The 16,516-nt window shown below is 40.4% G+C and overlaps 1 protein-coding gene across 3 annotated transcripts in view; it reads left to right on the top strand.

Annotated features, from left to right (window-relative positions):
- Positions 1-16,516, top strand: part of LOC109510823 (alpha-2-macroglobulin-like) — a 23,034-nt gene extending 6,518 nt beyond the window's left edge. Inside the window, exons 5-37 of one of the 3 annotated variants that reach the window (XM_019861435.1) lie at positions 236-256; positions 1,044-1,209; positions 1,303-1,387; positions 1,491-1,617; positions 1,862-1,979; positions 2,087-2,196; positions 2,273-2,440; positions 3,443-3,667; positions 4,359-4,422; positions 4,586-4,731; positions 4,806-4,955; positions 5,761-5,904; positions 5,981-6,071; positions 6,141-6,291; positions 6,870-7,095; positions 7,390-7,516; positions 7,599-7,720; positions 7,820-7,871; positions 8,351-8,434; positions 8,563-8,739; positions 10,351-10,426; positions 10,592-10,748; positions 10,828-10,902; positions 11,367-11,529; positions 11,619-11,806; positions 13,108-13,320; positions 14,750-14,785; positions 15,012-15,100; positions 15,536-15,626; positions 15,714-15,782; positions 15,860-15,965; positions 16,133-16,174; positions 16,333-16,516. In XM_019861435.1, coding sequence (XP_019716994.1) covers positions 236-256; positions 1,044-1,209; positions 1,303-1,387; positions 1,491-1,617; positions 1,862-1,979; positions 2,087-2,196; positions 2,273-2,440; positions 3,443-3,667; positions 4,359-4,422; positions 4,586-4,731; positions 4,806-4,955; positions 5,761-5,904; positions 5,981-6,071; positions 6,141-6,291; positions 6,870-7,095; positions 7,390-7,516; positions 7,599-7,720; positions 7,820-7,871; positions 8,351-8,434; positions 8,563-8,739; positions 10,351-10,426; positions 10,592-10,748; positions 10,828-10,902; positions 11,367-11,529; positions 11,619-11,806; positions 13,108-13,320; positions 14,750-14,785; positions 15,012-15,100; positions 15,536-15,626; positions 15,714-15,782; positions 15,860-15,965; positions 16,133-16,174; positions 16,333-16,337 — 3,864 coding nt within the window. In that variant the 3' untranslated portion in view covers positions 16,338-16,516. Of the gene's footprint in view, positions 1-235; positions 257-1,043; positions 1,210-1,302; positions 1,388-1,490; positions 1,618-1,861; positions 1,980-2,086; positions 2,197-2,272; positions 2,441-3,442; positions 3,668-4,358; positions 4,423-4,585; positions 4,732-4,805; positions 4,956-5,760; positions 5,905-5,980; positions 6,072-6,140; positions 6,292-6,869; positions 7,096-7,389; positions 7,517-7,598; positions 7,721-7,819; positions 7,872-8,350; positions 8,435-8,562; positions 8,740-10,350; positions 10,427-10,591; positions 10,749-10,827; positions 10,903-11,366; positions 11,530-11,618; positions 11,839-12,782; positions 12,817-13,107; positions 13,321-14,749; positions 14,786-14,975; positions 15,101-15,535; positions 15,627-15,713; positions 15,783-15,859; positions 15,966-16,132; positions 16,175-16,332 lie in introns of those variants that run through there. The other 2 variants (XM_019861434.1, XM_019861436.1) reach the window with 2 other exon arrangements.

The following is a 16,516-nucleotide window of genomic DNA, read 5'->3' as shown; positions in this document are numbered from 1 at the left end:
AATAGAATAAGACTGTCATACGAATTCACTGTAAAAACTGAAAAGCTAAAATAAGATTAATTTATGGCAGAATTAAATGTGTCACACTCTGAAAATCCACTTTTTTTTAAAACTCATTGTGTTTCATTGCTCATGTATTCATGTGAAAACTGGAGACAATACGTATTGATTTTTGTCTTAGCTGTACTTTGATTCAAACATTTAACGTGATGCAATGTTTTTGTTTTTTTTGCAGTACGACATCATTGAAATTCAGGTAAGATGGAACGTGCAGGCACCATTGAACCACAAGCCATTGAAATGCACTTCTCAACTAAGGCAGCGTGGTACTGACTGAGCTCAATGGAATGACCCCAGGTCAAGCTCGCCAAATAGATGTGAATGCTGGCGCTCCTGTTAGCTACTGCTCATCTATGCTTTAAAAAAAAAAAAATAAGACAAAAAGAGCAGAGCTACAGTGTTAGCTGGCCATAGATGTGAATGCTGGCGCTCCTGTTAGCTACTGCTAATCTATGCTTTAAAAAAAATGACAAAAAGAGCAGAGCTACAGTGTTAGCTGGCCGCTGTTACTTTTTTGTTGATGACATGACTGTGCTTTGAACACTGCATTAGAGCAGTGGTTCTTGAACTTTGGCTAACCTAGCTGATGTCACAAACTATATTGTAAGACTTACTTGGATGGGCATAAAACTTCGTCAGTGGGTTAATTTTCTTTATGGGTGGCCAGATAGCCAACTACCTGTATTTGAATGCAAACCTTGACGTGTCCATGTCCCCTTTAAAACAAAAAAATTATATTATCCTTGGTGTTCATACAAGCAGCTTAATGTATTTGTCATTAAGACGAGCAATATGCTGTAGGCCAGGGGTGCCCAACCAGTCGATCAAGTATTTAAATAAATTTAAAAAAGTAGGTCACTTTTAACCGATGGTGATGCGTAAACTGCATCTCTGGAAGTTGTTAGTGGTCAGCAGTGGCAAAGAATGGAATCTGGAGTTACTGTGTTGTAATTGTGCTTTTTTTTTTTTTTTTAATTAAATAGAATCCCAGCAACACCCGAATAGGGCAGTGGCTGAACAAAACGTCGAGCAATGCAATACTGCAGCTGTCTTACTCATTGAACTCTGAGGCGCGGCAAGGTGTCTACCAACTCAGTGCGTCAGTTGACGGAGACAAAATATACCACAACTTCAAGGTGGAGAAATATGGTATGAAAAACACACTTAATTTTCCCCTCAAATTCCCCCTTGTCTATGTTTTAAAGTGGACTGAACAAATACTAAATTAACGCTTACCTCTAGTTTTGCCCAAATTTGATATCAAAATAAATGGACCAGATGAAGTGGTTATTGTCGAAGATGACATCGCCATCGAAGTATGTTCAAAGTGAGTACTGTTCGTGGCATGAAATCAGATTTGAAACATTTGTTGAATGACCTGCTTGCTTTTGAACCACACGCTAAATGGGATGATACATTTCAATTAATAGGTACACATATGGACAGCCTGTGCCTGGTAGTGCCACACTTAAGGTGTGTCGCCCAGTCTACTCGTATCTTTACAACACAGAAGAGGGCCCTCTTGTGATTCCTCCTTGCTATGAGGATACAAAACAGGTAAATTTCGCAACAAAAAAATATTGTCACTTTGGGTGGGGCGGGGCCAAAAATTTGTTTTTCAGAATGTACAAAGCTAGACTTGGCTGAGTGTTTCACAAAGTGACAAGGATCTGGGAGAAACTGGATAATCAAATTATTTCAGTTCACTTTTTTTTTTTAAACACATACTTTTAAAAGTGGGTGACAATTACTAAATTGAGGAATAACCCTGAATGATAACAATTTGTATTCTATTCACTAGACAAATAAGATGGGCTGTGCCACCTTTACTCCGAAGTTGTCAACGTTCACAAAAATTGACCAGAAGGCAGTACAAGATGTACTGGAAGTCCATGCTGAACTGAAAGAAGAGGGGACAGGCAAGTATTTCCCTTTTAAATATTTGGATTGGCAATTTCTACAAAAAGTTGAAATGAAATATGATGGATATTGATGCCGGAATAAAGGCTTCTGTAACATTGGGCAGGTATTACACAGCTGCACTACAAAAGAATACAAATTTCATATGTCATTGGAAAGCTGTCATTTGAGGACACTCCTAAGATCTATGAGGATGCGTCACTAGTAGAGGGCAAAGTAAGTGCAAAACACAATGGGGAATTGAATCTTGTGCTGATGACCATCATCGGAGACTGCTTTGTGCTTCCTGCAGGTTAAAGCAGTTCACTACAACAATACTGTCAGTGGTGGCATGGACCTGTACGTGCTTGAGGGTGACCGGTGGTCAGCACAGCTCCGACAGAACCTCACCACTGACCTTAATGGCTTTGCGACCTTCTCAATAAGCACCATTGGCCGTCAAGATGACATTCACCTCTACGTAAGTAACAAGAGGCATTGGAATTGTCAGTAACGGAAATAAGGTCATCCATAAATCTATCTGCAAATTGAGCTCATTGCAGTTTTTCTGTTACTTGAAAAGTTAAATTCTACTGAACTGTTTACACAGTACCTTTTTGTCTGTGCTGTATTTGAAAATTTAGCCAGAATTTTTTTTTTTGGGGGGGAGACTTTGAATGCCAATGCAAAACTGAATCCACAAACACAGTAGCTGAAAATCGTCGTAACCTGATTCCTGTAGTTCTTCACGAAATCAGACTTCTGTTTAATCGAAATGAGACATTTGCAAATATGTGCTTTTACTTTGGAAAGTGGTGATCAACATTTTTGCCAATTCTCAAATATGTCACGGAACAAACTAAATTATAATTTCCATACATTGATTATGGCTCAGTCTATCATTATACATCAACGCTAGAAAAAAAGTTACAATGCATTTGATTCAAATTTTGTATTCAATTAATCGACAATATTCAATCGTGACATTCCTTAACAATGCTCAACGTGAGCTGTGCATGCCAATCATTCATGGTGAAGTGTAACTAATAAAATCAGAACTTTTCATTTGGGGAAGGTCATGTCCCAGGCCAAGCTAAATTTGACACATCTCATCGCTTCTTTTCTCCCTCGTGTACACCGCGTAAATTAAGTATACGCGGTGTACTTAATTTGCTCAGTTCACCTTGAAGCATGATACAAATTGCGCACTGCCTCAGAGAAACCAGATTGAGGGGAAAGCCGTTTGAATACTGTAGAATTTGCATGCTTGGTGAAAAGTAATGGCCACAATAGGAGGGTTTTTTTTTTTGTGAGAATCTGAACCCAAATGAGTTGGGACTTTGATTCCTTGGCAGCACTTTGGTAAGTTGGACCACACTCTTGCATAAATGCTACTTTCATCTTAACAGAAATGCACCACATACACAATGCCATTCTGACGCTATTATCTTTCAACCGATATGTTCTGTTTTATCTCAATTAGGTTAGCGCCACCCCAAGCCTGGAATATGCTTATCGAACTCCACACTATGAGAATGGGGAGCACACTGTTTCTCCAGTCCGAAAACCTTCTCTTGAGACAAAGACGGTCAGCTACCTGTTGGTCAAGAATAAGGACAAATCGATTCCTTGCGACAAAGATGAAGACGTCACCATTCAATACACCGTAGTCGGAGAGTCTCAGGGGTCTGCCGATCTTATATATCTGGTGAGTGGAGTTATAGTTAAAGGCATGAAATTACCTGTGGCAAGAAAGTCAGTCATCTTGGAGTGTTTCGTAGTGCCAGTTTTCAGCAGGCATGCAGTGATGGTCTTGCTGGACTCTCATCGACGGTTTGCTTGCAATAACTGTTTTATAGCATCATACCATTGTCTCTGGACATGATGGGACTTTATTTGGATTATATTTAAGCCCTTCCCCCTACAAAACTGCTACCTGGTTTCAAGTATGAGAATCACTGCTGAATACAGTTTGTAGGAAAATGCAACCACATTTTCGGCGATGTAGTTTTTAGTGTCAGTTAGATGAGTTGTAGCAGTTCTGGTGCGTGCGCGTGTGTGTGTGTGACACGCATATGGAGTTCATTTACTTTGGTTAACATGCTTTTCTTTCAGGTACATGTATTGGCATTTAAAATATTGTTCCTACCTGTCAAGTTGATTGGCACAATGATGCTCAAATTTGCATATATTGTAAATGGAGAGGGGGAAAAAATATATTTGTGTCATGGTTGACACTTTTGTCATTGTGCCTGTCCTCACGCGACACTATTGGTGAATATACAAACTTGAGAAAAAAAACAAAATGTTGGACTTTTATACCTGTTAACATCAATGAACATGCAACTTTAGTTATGGCACGTGAGTCATTTTTGTCCTCATCCTCTTAAATAATCCAGGTCCTTGCCAGAGGAGCCATTGTTTTGCAAGGAGCGAAACGGATTGCCGTTGTGGATGAATCAGGTGCTCTACGTCATCGCATTGAGTTCAGAGAAACTTAATTGTTGGCATAATAGCATATTGCCCAATTATTTTTAATTTGCTATTGCCACATTTCTTTACCTTCTTTTCTAAAAATGTAAAATTATGAACTAATCTAAATGTTCCTAACCCATTTGCTTTTTAGTGAATGAGGGCGAGGTGACTTTCCAGTTGAAAGTTTCTGCCGAGATGGCACCAGAGGTCCAGATAGTTGCATATGCTGTGCTTCCCAGCGCCGCAGTCATTGCCCACAGTGCACACTACATCACTGAAAAATGCTTTGGCAACAAAGTAAGTGGTGTCAATTTACCTCGGTTGGCTGGAGGATGTCCAGATGGTAAAGGGTGTGTTTTGCTGTGCATCAGATCTCTCTGGAGTTTTGTCCAGATTCAGCTGTACCAGGTGAAAAAAACACCTTGCAATTGACAACCCAGCCAAACTCTCTGTGTGGGGTGAGCATTGTTGACCAGAGTGTCCTCATCAAAGAACCTGGAAAGACCTTAAATGCCGATAAGGTAACTTCAGTTGTCTTATATAGGGGTGGAGAACTTCCTTTGCTTATGTTAAAAAAAAATCTCACTGTGATCATCAAAGTTCCACAATAGCCTTTTTTTCCCTGTTTAATGTAAATGAGTGGCCCACCATTGCGCATCTGTCCTTTGCATGTCATTCTACCTTCAGAGGCGTTATTCACGCTGGAATGACAGCGGTGTACCATTTCAGTTACACACTTGATGCTGTTTTGTTGCAGCAATGCTGCTTTCATTGAGTATTTACTGATGCTGAAACTGACATGACTCGTTACAATAGTTTGAATGAATCCTGTGCCCCATGGGTGAGTTAAAAAATGGTGCAAAGACAAATATGCAGCTTTTACTTTGTTCATAAACTTCTAGTTTTCTGATCTACTTGTACTGAATCTACCTTTTTTGATTTGACTAGCCTACCACGGATGTGACTGGCAATGTTGTCAGTGTTTAAGAAGTCAATCTTGCATTCTATGGCTCCTTTTCATGATTCCTCAAAATTCTCATTGGTTTAAAAATAAAAATTAAAGATGCTTTTGTAGGGTAACTGAATTCACAAGCTGGCAAAAAACACTCAAAATAGCCATAAATTACTCATACAATCTCTGGATGTATGAAATTGGATGACCTTCATACACGCATTTGTCATCACTTACCATTTTGCTGCTAATATTACTGGCTATGTCCTTATTTCCGTTTTCCCTTGCTGTTGAGTTAAAAAGCACTTTTGCAGCATTTGTGAAGCTCTAAAATAGGGGTTGACACATTTTAATTTTTTTTCCTCCCCCGCCAGATATTTGCAATGTTGCCTGTCATAAAATCAACATACATTCCCTACAAAGTTGAGGATCAAGTGGATTGTTTACAAGTCAGACCAAAAAGGTCTATTCTGCCATACCCTGGGCGTGATATTGATGATCCTTTCACAGTTTTCCAGGTAATTTTATCACAATTCTGCACATACAAAATTCTTTTTTTTCTTTTTAAGATTTTGTTTTTCTTCCCCCGCCTAGAATAACGGGTTGAAGATGGCAACAAATTTGAATGTCAGAGTGCCCACTTGCCTCAAATATATGGGAAGAGAATACCATAATCGTCCCTATGGTGAGAGTGATGCACTGAATATTTTTTTTCCAGCAAGAACCTTCATTTGGAATTATTTTACATTTCTAGGTATTGCTCTACAATATCAAACCGTAGATGCGATGGCGGCTCCTCCTCCTGCTGTTGGTGGTATGGGAGGTGGTTTGGGTGGTATCGCCCCAATTCAGACAATCCGTAATTTCTTTCCAGAGACTTGGTTGTGGGACCTGGTGGAAGTTGGGTAAGCCTGTGTCACTAATGACAGTTTAACTGGTGACATGTTTGATATTTTTCATGTTGATGATCAAATAACAGGCTTTTTATGGACTGTATAATGATGATGGGGTGCTTAATTTATGAATTGAGCTGGCATCTGTAAAATCGGGCTCATGGAATTCACTGGAGAAGTACTTTTTCAAATCATGTGCAAGCAATGTACATGCTCAAATTACTGCTAAGTAAATCCATCCCCCCCTTTTAGATTTAGGATATTGTCCTTCATGAAATCATATTTTGGGTGAATAAACAAACTGCATACAGATGCAGCACGAACAATTGGAGGAAAAACAAATGTGACACTTTTCATCGGATGTTTAAGTTTATCAGATCTGCGGCCTGGAAAAAGTAAAAACATTTGGCATAGTGAATTAAGTTTATCTTGTTTATCTGCCCAAACTTCTGATTTGGTTTAATATTGTAATTGTTTTTACATTGTGGGGACTTGTCCATCTGTGTTGAGATTCATTTATCGGTACTTCTTACAATGAAGCTTAGAACCTTTTTTTTTCCCTCCCCCCACCCCTGCTTCTCCTCTCTCAGGCATTCCGGCATGAAGGATGTGCCCCTGACTGCCCCAGACACCATCACCACATGGGAGACGGAGACTTTCTGCCTGTCCCCTCAGGGTTTTGGCTTGGCTCCTCGTCAAAAGTTGACAGTCTTCCAGCCTTTCTTCCTTGAGCTCACTCTGCCATATTCCATCAAACGTGGGGAACACTTTGAGCTGAAAGCCACAGTCTTCAACTTCCTCTCCAAGTGCATCATGGTAATGACAAACTTCACCTTACCCAAGAGCTACTTGTTCTCATTGGAACCGGCGATGGTAGTAAACTTAGTTTTCTACTAGAACAATCCACTCTTATTTTAGCCATCCATTTGCACATACGTACTGATTCTTTTGCTTCATGGGTGGTAGCCAGAGTAGAGGCTCAATCTTCCTCAAACAGCGCTGTTACCCACTGCTTTAGGCAGAAAGTGTTCTCAGGCCAACAGCTTCATGCTCAGTGAGGTGACCTAATCCGACCCATAACTGCGCCGTTTTCTGTATTTGTGATAATAGGTTAGTGTGACGCCAACCCCCTCTGAAGATTTTGTCCTCACCCCACTTTCTGGTGAAGAGTATAACACCTGCCTGTGTGGCAATGAGCGCAAGACCGTCAGATGGACTTTGGCCCCCTCAACATTGGGTGCGGGTCTGATACACAAGATTTTGGGCGACATCCGAATTTGAGTGTGCATGTTTTTCAATTTATTTTTTTTTCTTTTTAGGGGTTGTCAATGTGACCGTGACTGCGGAAGCCGTGCCATCTCATGCTTCTTGTGACAATGAGATTGTGAGCGTGCCAGAAAGAGGTCGAATAGACACCGTCACACGACCTCTCATTGTTAAGGTCGGTACCTTCGTTTTATTGATCTTTTCATATTCAATATTTGCAACTTTCTTCCAAGCCTCAGATTGTATAAAATGGGCAACTTGGTTTTCTTTTTAGGCTGAGGGAACAGAGGTGACAAAAACCCACAACTTTCTGCTCTGCCCTAAAGGTTGGTTGAGTTTTAGTGGAAACGATCAGGCAAACATTTTCTTGGCAAGGGTTTTTGATTCATGTATACCGGAGATCACTAACCCTTCAGAAACTGAGCTCCATGGATACAAATTCATGTGAGGCACTACCAGCTTGATGCACGCATCTGAAAATAACATTTGCTCCAATTACCCTGAATGTTAGCATTGTGTTCTGATGAACAATGAATTTGTTTGAAGAGACTGATCATATTACAACATTTAGGGAACTGATGTAGCACTACTACATTTTTTTTTACTAGTGTTTACATTTAGAGCAGTCCCAGGGGCTACCTGGTACCTTTTGTGGACACCACGTTTTTTGTTTTTTTGGGGGTGGGGGGGTCTATATTGGATAATTTGTGTATCTTGATTGCTGATATGATCTTGATCAAGTTAACATTTTTACTACTTCTGGTGTATCTTTCTGAGCTGAATTATCCCTCCCTCTGCACAACAGGAAACAGTCTGAAGGAGGAAATCGAATTGAAGCTCCCCGAGAATGCAATTGATGGATCAGCACGTGGTCTAATATCTGTCCTGGGTAAACTTTGTTTTTAACGAACCAATTAGAGTATTGGTGAATTGCCATTTAGATTCCTTAACAGTGTATAACATTAATGACATATTCCAGTGTGCTGAGTAAGTGACTTTTTTTAATAATGAATGCAGGTGACATTTTGGGCCGGGCTTTGAAGAACCTTGATGGCCTGTTGAGGATGCCACATGGCTGTGGAGAGCAGAACATGGCACTGTTAGCCCCAAACATTTATATAGCGCAGTACCTTAAAGACACACAGCAGCTGACTCCAGCCATCGAACAAAAGATCGTCAATTTCCTGACTAATGGTGAGTCACTTGTCGACATTTGTAGTAACCTGATGGTGATTTTCTTTGCACCATGCTAATTATGTACCTTTTGTTGTTCATATTGCCCACTGGCAATTGGAGTTGGGCATAAGATAATAATCAGATTGAGTTCATTGTGTAGATTTTTTTTTTTTTAATTGCCTCAAAGAAAATGGTTAAGCTGTTTATCTGCTACACTGTGGACCAGAGATGTGCTGAGATCTTGAGTGGGGTACGTCATGTTAAAAGGGGTGCCCATGAAACAAGTTTAAAATTCCTGCCAGAAACTCAAATTACTCTAACTCGTTGCACTGTTTACTTGGTATATAGCTGAAAAATATGTCCCTGCTCTGACTGCTGCTGGCCTCTTCAACAGCACAGGAGATATTTATGGATCCATGGATAAAAATAATAGGCCACAAAATGTTCATTTGTGCCCACTAAGTTGCTATGGTTCCGTCAGAAATAGTTGAGTAAGCAGACTGCTCACCGAGAAACTGGAAGACAATGGTAGCGGTGCCAATTAGAGTAGTGATGGAGACGTGAAAATATTCCCCAAAAATTGGGGAGGTAGAATCAGATGTTTTTATCCCGCCCGCCCACTCGACTTCCTTTGACAAGTTAAAAATTGCCATGTCTGGTGCTCCGTAGAGGTTGGGTCTTTGGTGAGCTTTTTCTTTTCTATGAAACACAATGGTTAAACATGACATTCTCATGAAGGTAAAAATGAATTCATGGCAAGTGCACAGCTGCCATTTCAAAAACATTCAGAAATTATCAACATTCTACTCTAAATATGGAAAATTTGAACCCGGCCTACAACCATAATTTTGAAAATAATTGCATCAACACATTTTGCAGAAAATGGTGTACAATGAGACGAGCAATCAAAATCTTGAATAAAGATGGTCGGCTTCATCTACTCCAACTTTGTAGTAACTGCCAGTCTGCTCCAATTGCAACTTGTCTCACCAAGTTTCATTTTAAATTGGCTCACACTGATCTAATTGGATTAAATATACATAAGCCATAAATACTGCATGGCTTGTGCACTGACACACAAATAAAATTACCGGTACCTTAAAACTGAGTTTTGGACAAACTCACCCAAGGTAAAACGTTGCTTTTCTACCATGACCTGACCACAGTGCATCAACACTTGTTCATTGTAATGAAAATCCACTCACTGATGTGACACAAATATGTCTAGTATTATCGTATGTCTTGACACACTGCACCAACTCACGAGTTACAGAACACGAGGGCACATTTACGGTGGGTCATGCAACAAACGGTAGTGGCCATCTCATGGACAGTGTATAAAATGTTAATGGTGAAAGGCCACAGACCTTCTCACACTAAATGATGAAAGTGCACTTTTGGGCCTCAAGGGGAAACGTGGAGCTGCTCCATTGCTTGTTGGTTAAGTGCAATGTTTCTACAAACCTCACTATGGCAACTCAAGACATGACATGAAAATAAGAATTACATGCTGCATTCTTAGTATCGCTTTTTGTGCAGTTAACCCTTTAATGTATGAAATCTCCCTCACTGGATGGGTGAAGTACGTACAGTGTCCTAAGGGCTATTAAGCATGTATTTTTTTCACAGGCTACCAGAGACAACTTAACTATAAGCATTCCAGTGGTGGGTATAGCACTTTTGGGACCGGCGTCGAGAATACTTGGTGAGAACATAAACGGTGCTCTATTGTACATTTATATTACAATTGCATGGTAATAATGCATATGATAATTTTTTCCCCCTAAAATGTTACACTATCATGCATTTTATGGAAATTTTAGTCCAACATATCCACTTTGTTTTTCCTTTGCCTTCTCATCGCTCTCAGGTTGACTGCTTTTGTGATGAGATCTTTTGCCAAAGCCAAGTCTTTTATTTATATTGACCCTGCCAATATTGAGGAGTCTGAGACTTGGCTGCAAAGCAAGCAAGGAGGAAATGGTTGTTTCCAAATGTCAGGAAAACTTTTCAATAACAGAATGAAGGTATTTGGGGTTTTTTTTCTTCCGCCCTCAGTATTTGATCTCTGAATGTTGTATCTGAAGTGATGTTCCCTCTCTGCAGGGTGGTGTTTCTGATGAAGTGACTCTCAGTGCTTACGTCACTGCTGCCTTCTTGGAGATGGGGAGATCTGTTAATGTGAGTAGATGTTAAACTCTCACCAGTTACTTTGTACATTGCTTTACCTTTTAGGCGAGAACTTCAAATCCAGAGAAGTATCACCTTCTCCCACAAGCATACAACCAGCACCCAACTAAATTTTTAGTAGTAGGAAAAGGCTCTGGATATTTGGGGAAATGCAATGACCTGTGCCACTTGCAATTCCACCCAAATCTTGTATGTCGCCGTATTGTATTTCAAGCTTTGCCAAATGTCATGAAGTGACTACTTTGACAGTCTATGGACTTGGAATGCTAATATTAAGAGAGGGTTCAGTTTTTAATTTGGGGTCATGATCTGTCACAAAAGGAGAAATCAATTGTGCAAAAAAGCTTCATTTTCCTTTCTCTTCAGGATCAATTTTTAAAATCTGTTCAAATTTAAAGACCATTGATGGTACAGGCTTATCATTAACCCCCGCCCTCCAAAAAAATCTCTTTCAGGATGCCACAGTGACCCAGAGCCTGTCTTGCTTGAAGGGGTTTGTCAATGACCACAGCAACACGTACACAACAGCGCTGCTTGCTTATGTCTTCACCTTAGCTGGAGATGAGGAGAACCGCTCTCTACTTCTGCAGCACTTGGACAGCATAAAAATACAAAAAGGTGTTTTTAACTTTAAACACACAGCTGAACTCTTACTCTGTGAACAAAGTTACAAATGCATCTTTTTTTCCACCCCCCCTTCCTTCCAGATGGTTTAATTTACTGGAACCAGAAGTCAACTGAGACGTCACAATCTCTGTCCGTGGAGATCTCCTCTTATGTGCTCCAAGCCAAACTTGGGACCTCTCCCACTGTTGAAGACCTGGGTTACGCCTCCAGCATTGTCAGATGGCTGACAAGCCAGCAGAACTCATATGGAGGCTATGCTTCTACTCAGGTACACGCAAACATCCTCAAGGAAATTCGGTTGCCTAGAACAGAGGTCCCCAAACCCTGCGCCACGGACCGGTACCGTTCTATGGGTTATTTGGTACCAGGCCGCACAGAAAGAATATATAACTTGCATTGTTTTATTCATTTTGGAATCCGAAAGATGTTTTATTTTGAGAAATTACCAGATCCTCTGTTACATCCGTCTACAATGTCACTCTTGACGCAGGTGAAGACGCGCTTCTCATTTGGTACCAGGCCGCACAGAAAGAATATATAACTTACATTCAGTTTTATTCATTTTGGAATCTGAAAGATGTTTTATTTTGAGAAGTTACCGGATCCTCTGTTACATCCGTACAATGTCACTCTTGACGCAGGTGAAGGCGCGCTTCTCAGTCATGTGATAGGTTACCGCTAAAATGAAACCCAGGAGCCAGCAAAATGAGTAAAAAAAAAACAAGGTCTTTGGGAAGGGGGAAAGGCCCAGCCAGGAGACAGAGGAGGAGCCTATGAATTTCAAGAAAAAGAAGGCTACATTTAATAGACAGTGTCAGGAGTCCTACTTAAAATACGGATTGATCAACGGGAGATTCCCACGCACCAAGTATAGTCTGCGTAATATGCGGCGATTCAGGAGTCCTACTTAAAATACGGATTGATCAACGGCAGATTCCCACGCACAAAGTATAGTCTGCATAATATGCGGCGATGGGGAGTCGTATTTTTCATGCACTTTGTATTTGTGGTCTATCTTATTTTGAAGGCACGTGTCAACATTACCATAGCAACCAGAGAGTGTTGTTGGCGGATAGGACGTTCCTCGTGTCATGATTTGTGTTTATTATGTTTCGAAAATACCACAGTTTTCATGCTGGTCATATCATATTTTGTTGTATTTATCCGGCCTTTAAAGGCCGGTCACTGAAAACATTGTCTGACATTAAACCGGTTCGTGAGGCAAAAAAGGTTGGGGACCCCTAACCTAGAAGGAATGTGTGAATCGTTGCAGTACACATGCTGTTGTCTCTGAGTTCCTGGAATATTCTGGAGATGATGGGATTTAGATGCACGTTATGTTGCATGACTGAGATGCAAATGGCAACCCAGAAAAAAACTGTTAACATTGGTGAAAAGAAATCTAATTTTCTAATGAACAGTTTGTGTTTTTGTTTTGGTCACCTGAATGTCATGACAAATCACAATTACCATTTTAAATTATGCGATTGCACATCTTTACATGGCAATCTGTCTTTGGGAGGATTTGTAATCTATGGTGACTTTATCTGCTTTATAAATTTGTTACAGGACACAGTGCTGGCCCTTCAGGCTCTGTCCCTTTACTCCACTCTGGTATTCAGTCCAGCGGGTTCCAGCTCAGTGATCGTATCATCTCCCAGTGGCCAGATGACATTTGAAGTCAATCAGAATAACAAACTGCTCTACCAGGAAGAGGTGCTAAAGGATTTCACAGGAAAGTACAGTGTGGAGGTGAAGGGGTCTGCATGCACTTCATTGCAGGTCAGTCAGCACTTGAGTTATGGTACTCTTGGTAACTGGTTTTACTATCGGAGCTGAGCAACGATATCATATGTATATGGCAAACTTCAATCCTGTACTTTTTTTAACCAATTATAATTTAAGTAAACTGTAGTTACAATCCACTGACATTTACTGTCTTTGAATAACAAACATTTTTATTGTATTTAAAACACATACAGCATCATGACTTCATAAAGTGGTAGTATTTGATAGATCATTGCAGTTTATAGATTTGTTCTCAAGCCATTTTCACTACTTTAAATTGATTGCTATAGCATAAAACAACAGGCAAAGTGTGGACAGATCAATGGCATCGATTTATGTAGTACTGGGAACGGCTCATCTTCTGCCTCTGACATCGCAATTTAACCTAAATGAGGGCGTTAAATCTGCTAAAAGTCAATTAAATTGTCTGTCTGCAGACATGATTCCCATTTTAAATAAATTACAAAGTCCCAGTGTTTATACTGTATAATTTTATTTGTGGAGTGCTTTTCATACATGACCATGTAACTCAGTGCTTCACATGGTTAAAAAATGAACCCACCCCACCCACAAGGACCCAAGCATACATATGCACATCGAAAACACAAAGGTGAAAGAGGAGTTTGACTAAAAGAACAAGGAGTGGGTCCAGAGTATCTTGTGGGGAGAACACATCTCGTAGAGCCTTCTGCACCAGGACTTAATCGCAGGCCACAGTCTGCCAGCATGAGCACCCCCAGTACAGTGGTGCCGTAGGTTTCCAGGATGTACAGCAAATTGGGGGACCCGAGGGGGGGCATGGGCCACCACAGCTGAGCAGAGGGATCCCTCTGAGGACACGCTGGAAAAGAAATGACTATTGCAAAAACATAAACAAAAATTTGGGAACTTCAATGACCTATCACCCTATAGACTAAAATATTTTAAAATGGCAGATTAAAATACAAGGGCATATCGAAGACAAAAGAATAAAAATGGGTACAAGTGAATAGTAACAGCATGAAAGTTAAAAGTAGATATGTTAAAAGCTAGATTAGAGAGGTATAGTTTTGAAAACAAGAACATTCCCTGCGACCCTGAGGTTCACTGGCAGAACGGTGGGGATGAAACTGAAAAGATCCCTCACCAGATGTACGGGTTCTAACCTTTTGGAATGGCTCAAAAGCTGGAGGACCTCAGAGCTTGAGAGGGTTCATAAGGTAAAAGGAGATCAGAGAGAAAATCAGCGTTTTGGTGTGGTTAGCATTACCCTGGCTATGTTCAGCATGCCTAAAACAAAATAACCTTGATGTAATTTTACTGGATTAAGAAAAATGTAGCCTACCCAGATGTGCTGCTGCTGCTTCGGGGTGGCTGAAAGAGTTGAATGTTTTTGTTCTTGGTTTGAGTATTTTGGTGACCTTTTTGTGTGCTTGTCTCTCAGATGACTCTTCTCTACAACATTCCTACACCCACTGAGGTCACTACCCTGAGTGTCACCGTGCAGACTGATGCGAAACAAAATAACCTTGATGTAATTTTACTGGATTAATAAAAATGTAGCCTACCCGGATGTGCTGCTGCTGCTTCGGGGTGGCTGAAAGCAGAGTTGAATGTTTTTGTTCTTGGTTTGAGTGTTTTGGTGACCTTTTTGTGTGCTTGTCTCTCAGACTACTCTTCTCTACAACATTCCCGCACCCACTGAGGCCACTACCCTGAGTGTCACCGTGCAGACTGATGCAAACTGCACCAGCCCACCTGGCAGATCTAAACTCAACCTGAGGCTGAAATCTCTGTAAGAAATCAACTCCTTTGAACAATCGCAGGACTGTATAGTGGTGGCATTGCCAGCAGAATTTGCCGTACAAAATCACGATACACTAATAAAATGGCATATTGGAGAAAAACCAAGATCAACTGAGAAAAAAAAAATCATAAATATCTAAATTATGAATCCAAAAGTAGAATTCTCATTTTTAAACAATCAAAAATTTAAAGACCTTTTAAACATACCTGAGGTTTTTTTGTTTGTTTTAAATTGTGTTTGGGGATGAGTGCCAGTGGATATCATCAATCTGAACTGTAGAGACCTGAGATATGACGTTTGTGTTCAAGGGCTCTAAAAATAAACTAGACTCGACTCCAACTCACCCTGGGTAACGCTATCATTTTGAAACGATAACTGTTTTGGGTTTTTGCTTTTTTTTTTTTTTTTTTTTTTAAACCACAGATACAGTGGGAAGGAAAGCAGTACAAACATGGTGATCCTGGAAATCAATTTGCTGTCTGGGTTTCAAGTAGACCCAATGTCTTTCCAGAGAGTAAGTTATTAATGAGTAGCACAATAGGGTATAGCAATGAAGTTGTCCTGACATGTCAATGACATGGCCATCTCCCCACCCTTACAGCTCAAAGGCGCTCTGCTGGTTGATCGTGTTGAACAGAAGGAAGATCGTGTGCTTGTGTATTTGGAGTCTGTGAGTAATGAGCGCCGCCGAGCATCAATGTTTTCAAAACAATTTTGAGATTTCATGTTGCCGTTCTCTTTGAACAGCTGCCAAATAATACACCGATATTCCACGACTTGGAGCTGGTCCAGGAAATCCCAGTGCACGACCTGAAACCAGCCACGGTCAAGATCTACGACTATTACCAGCCAAGTAAATCGCATATTCACGACTTGTTCCTGTCAAACATTTGAACGTGTGCCCCACGTGTGACCCTCATCTTTATTGTGCACTTACAGCTGGACTGTTGAACATGTTTGACCATGATTTAAATTGATGCTCTTTTCAAACACTTTTTTCCTCCCCTCCTTTAACTTTAGGTGACCAGGCTGAGACAAATTACAACTTCGATTGTAAGACAGGTAACAGAACATTTCTTACAATTAACTTAGTTCAACTTGTTTATGAACGTCTCGCAGATAATTTTCTTGAATGTGTCAAAGGAATCCAAAATCAATTCAGTAGACCTGTAGATGGTCAAAATGGTGATAATCTGATTTGCTGTCTCATTTGTTTGCAGCTTGAAGCACAGCCGGTGTTGAATTCATCACTTATTCACTAATAAACGAGCCTGCATTTTGGTACAGATTGTCTAACTCCATGTCTGCTTGTTTAATAAAACAACACTTGGCTGAAGATCAATGAAAATTATGGTGTCTCCACAATCTTCATATTAGAAATAAATCTGTCAATTTGAAACTGGA

This window comes from Hippocampus comes, unplaced genomic scaffold, assembly GCF_001891065.2.
Source record: "Hippocampus comes isolate QL1 unplaced genomic scaffold, H_comes_QL1_v1.1 scaffold122, whole genome shotgun sequence".
In the NCBI taxonomy this organism is placed as follows: domain Eukaryota; kingdom Metazoa; phylum Chordata; class Actinopteri; order Syngnathiformes; family Syngnathidae; genus Hippocampus; species Hippocampus comes.
This window is presented reverse-complemented; position numbering and strand designations above follow the sequence as displayed.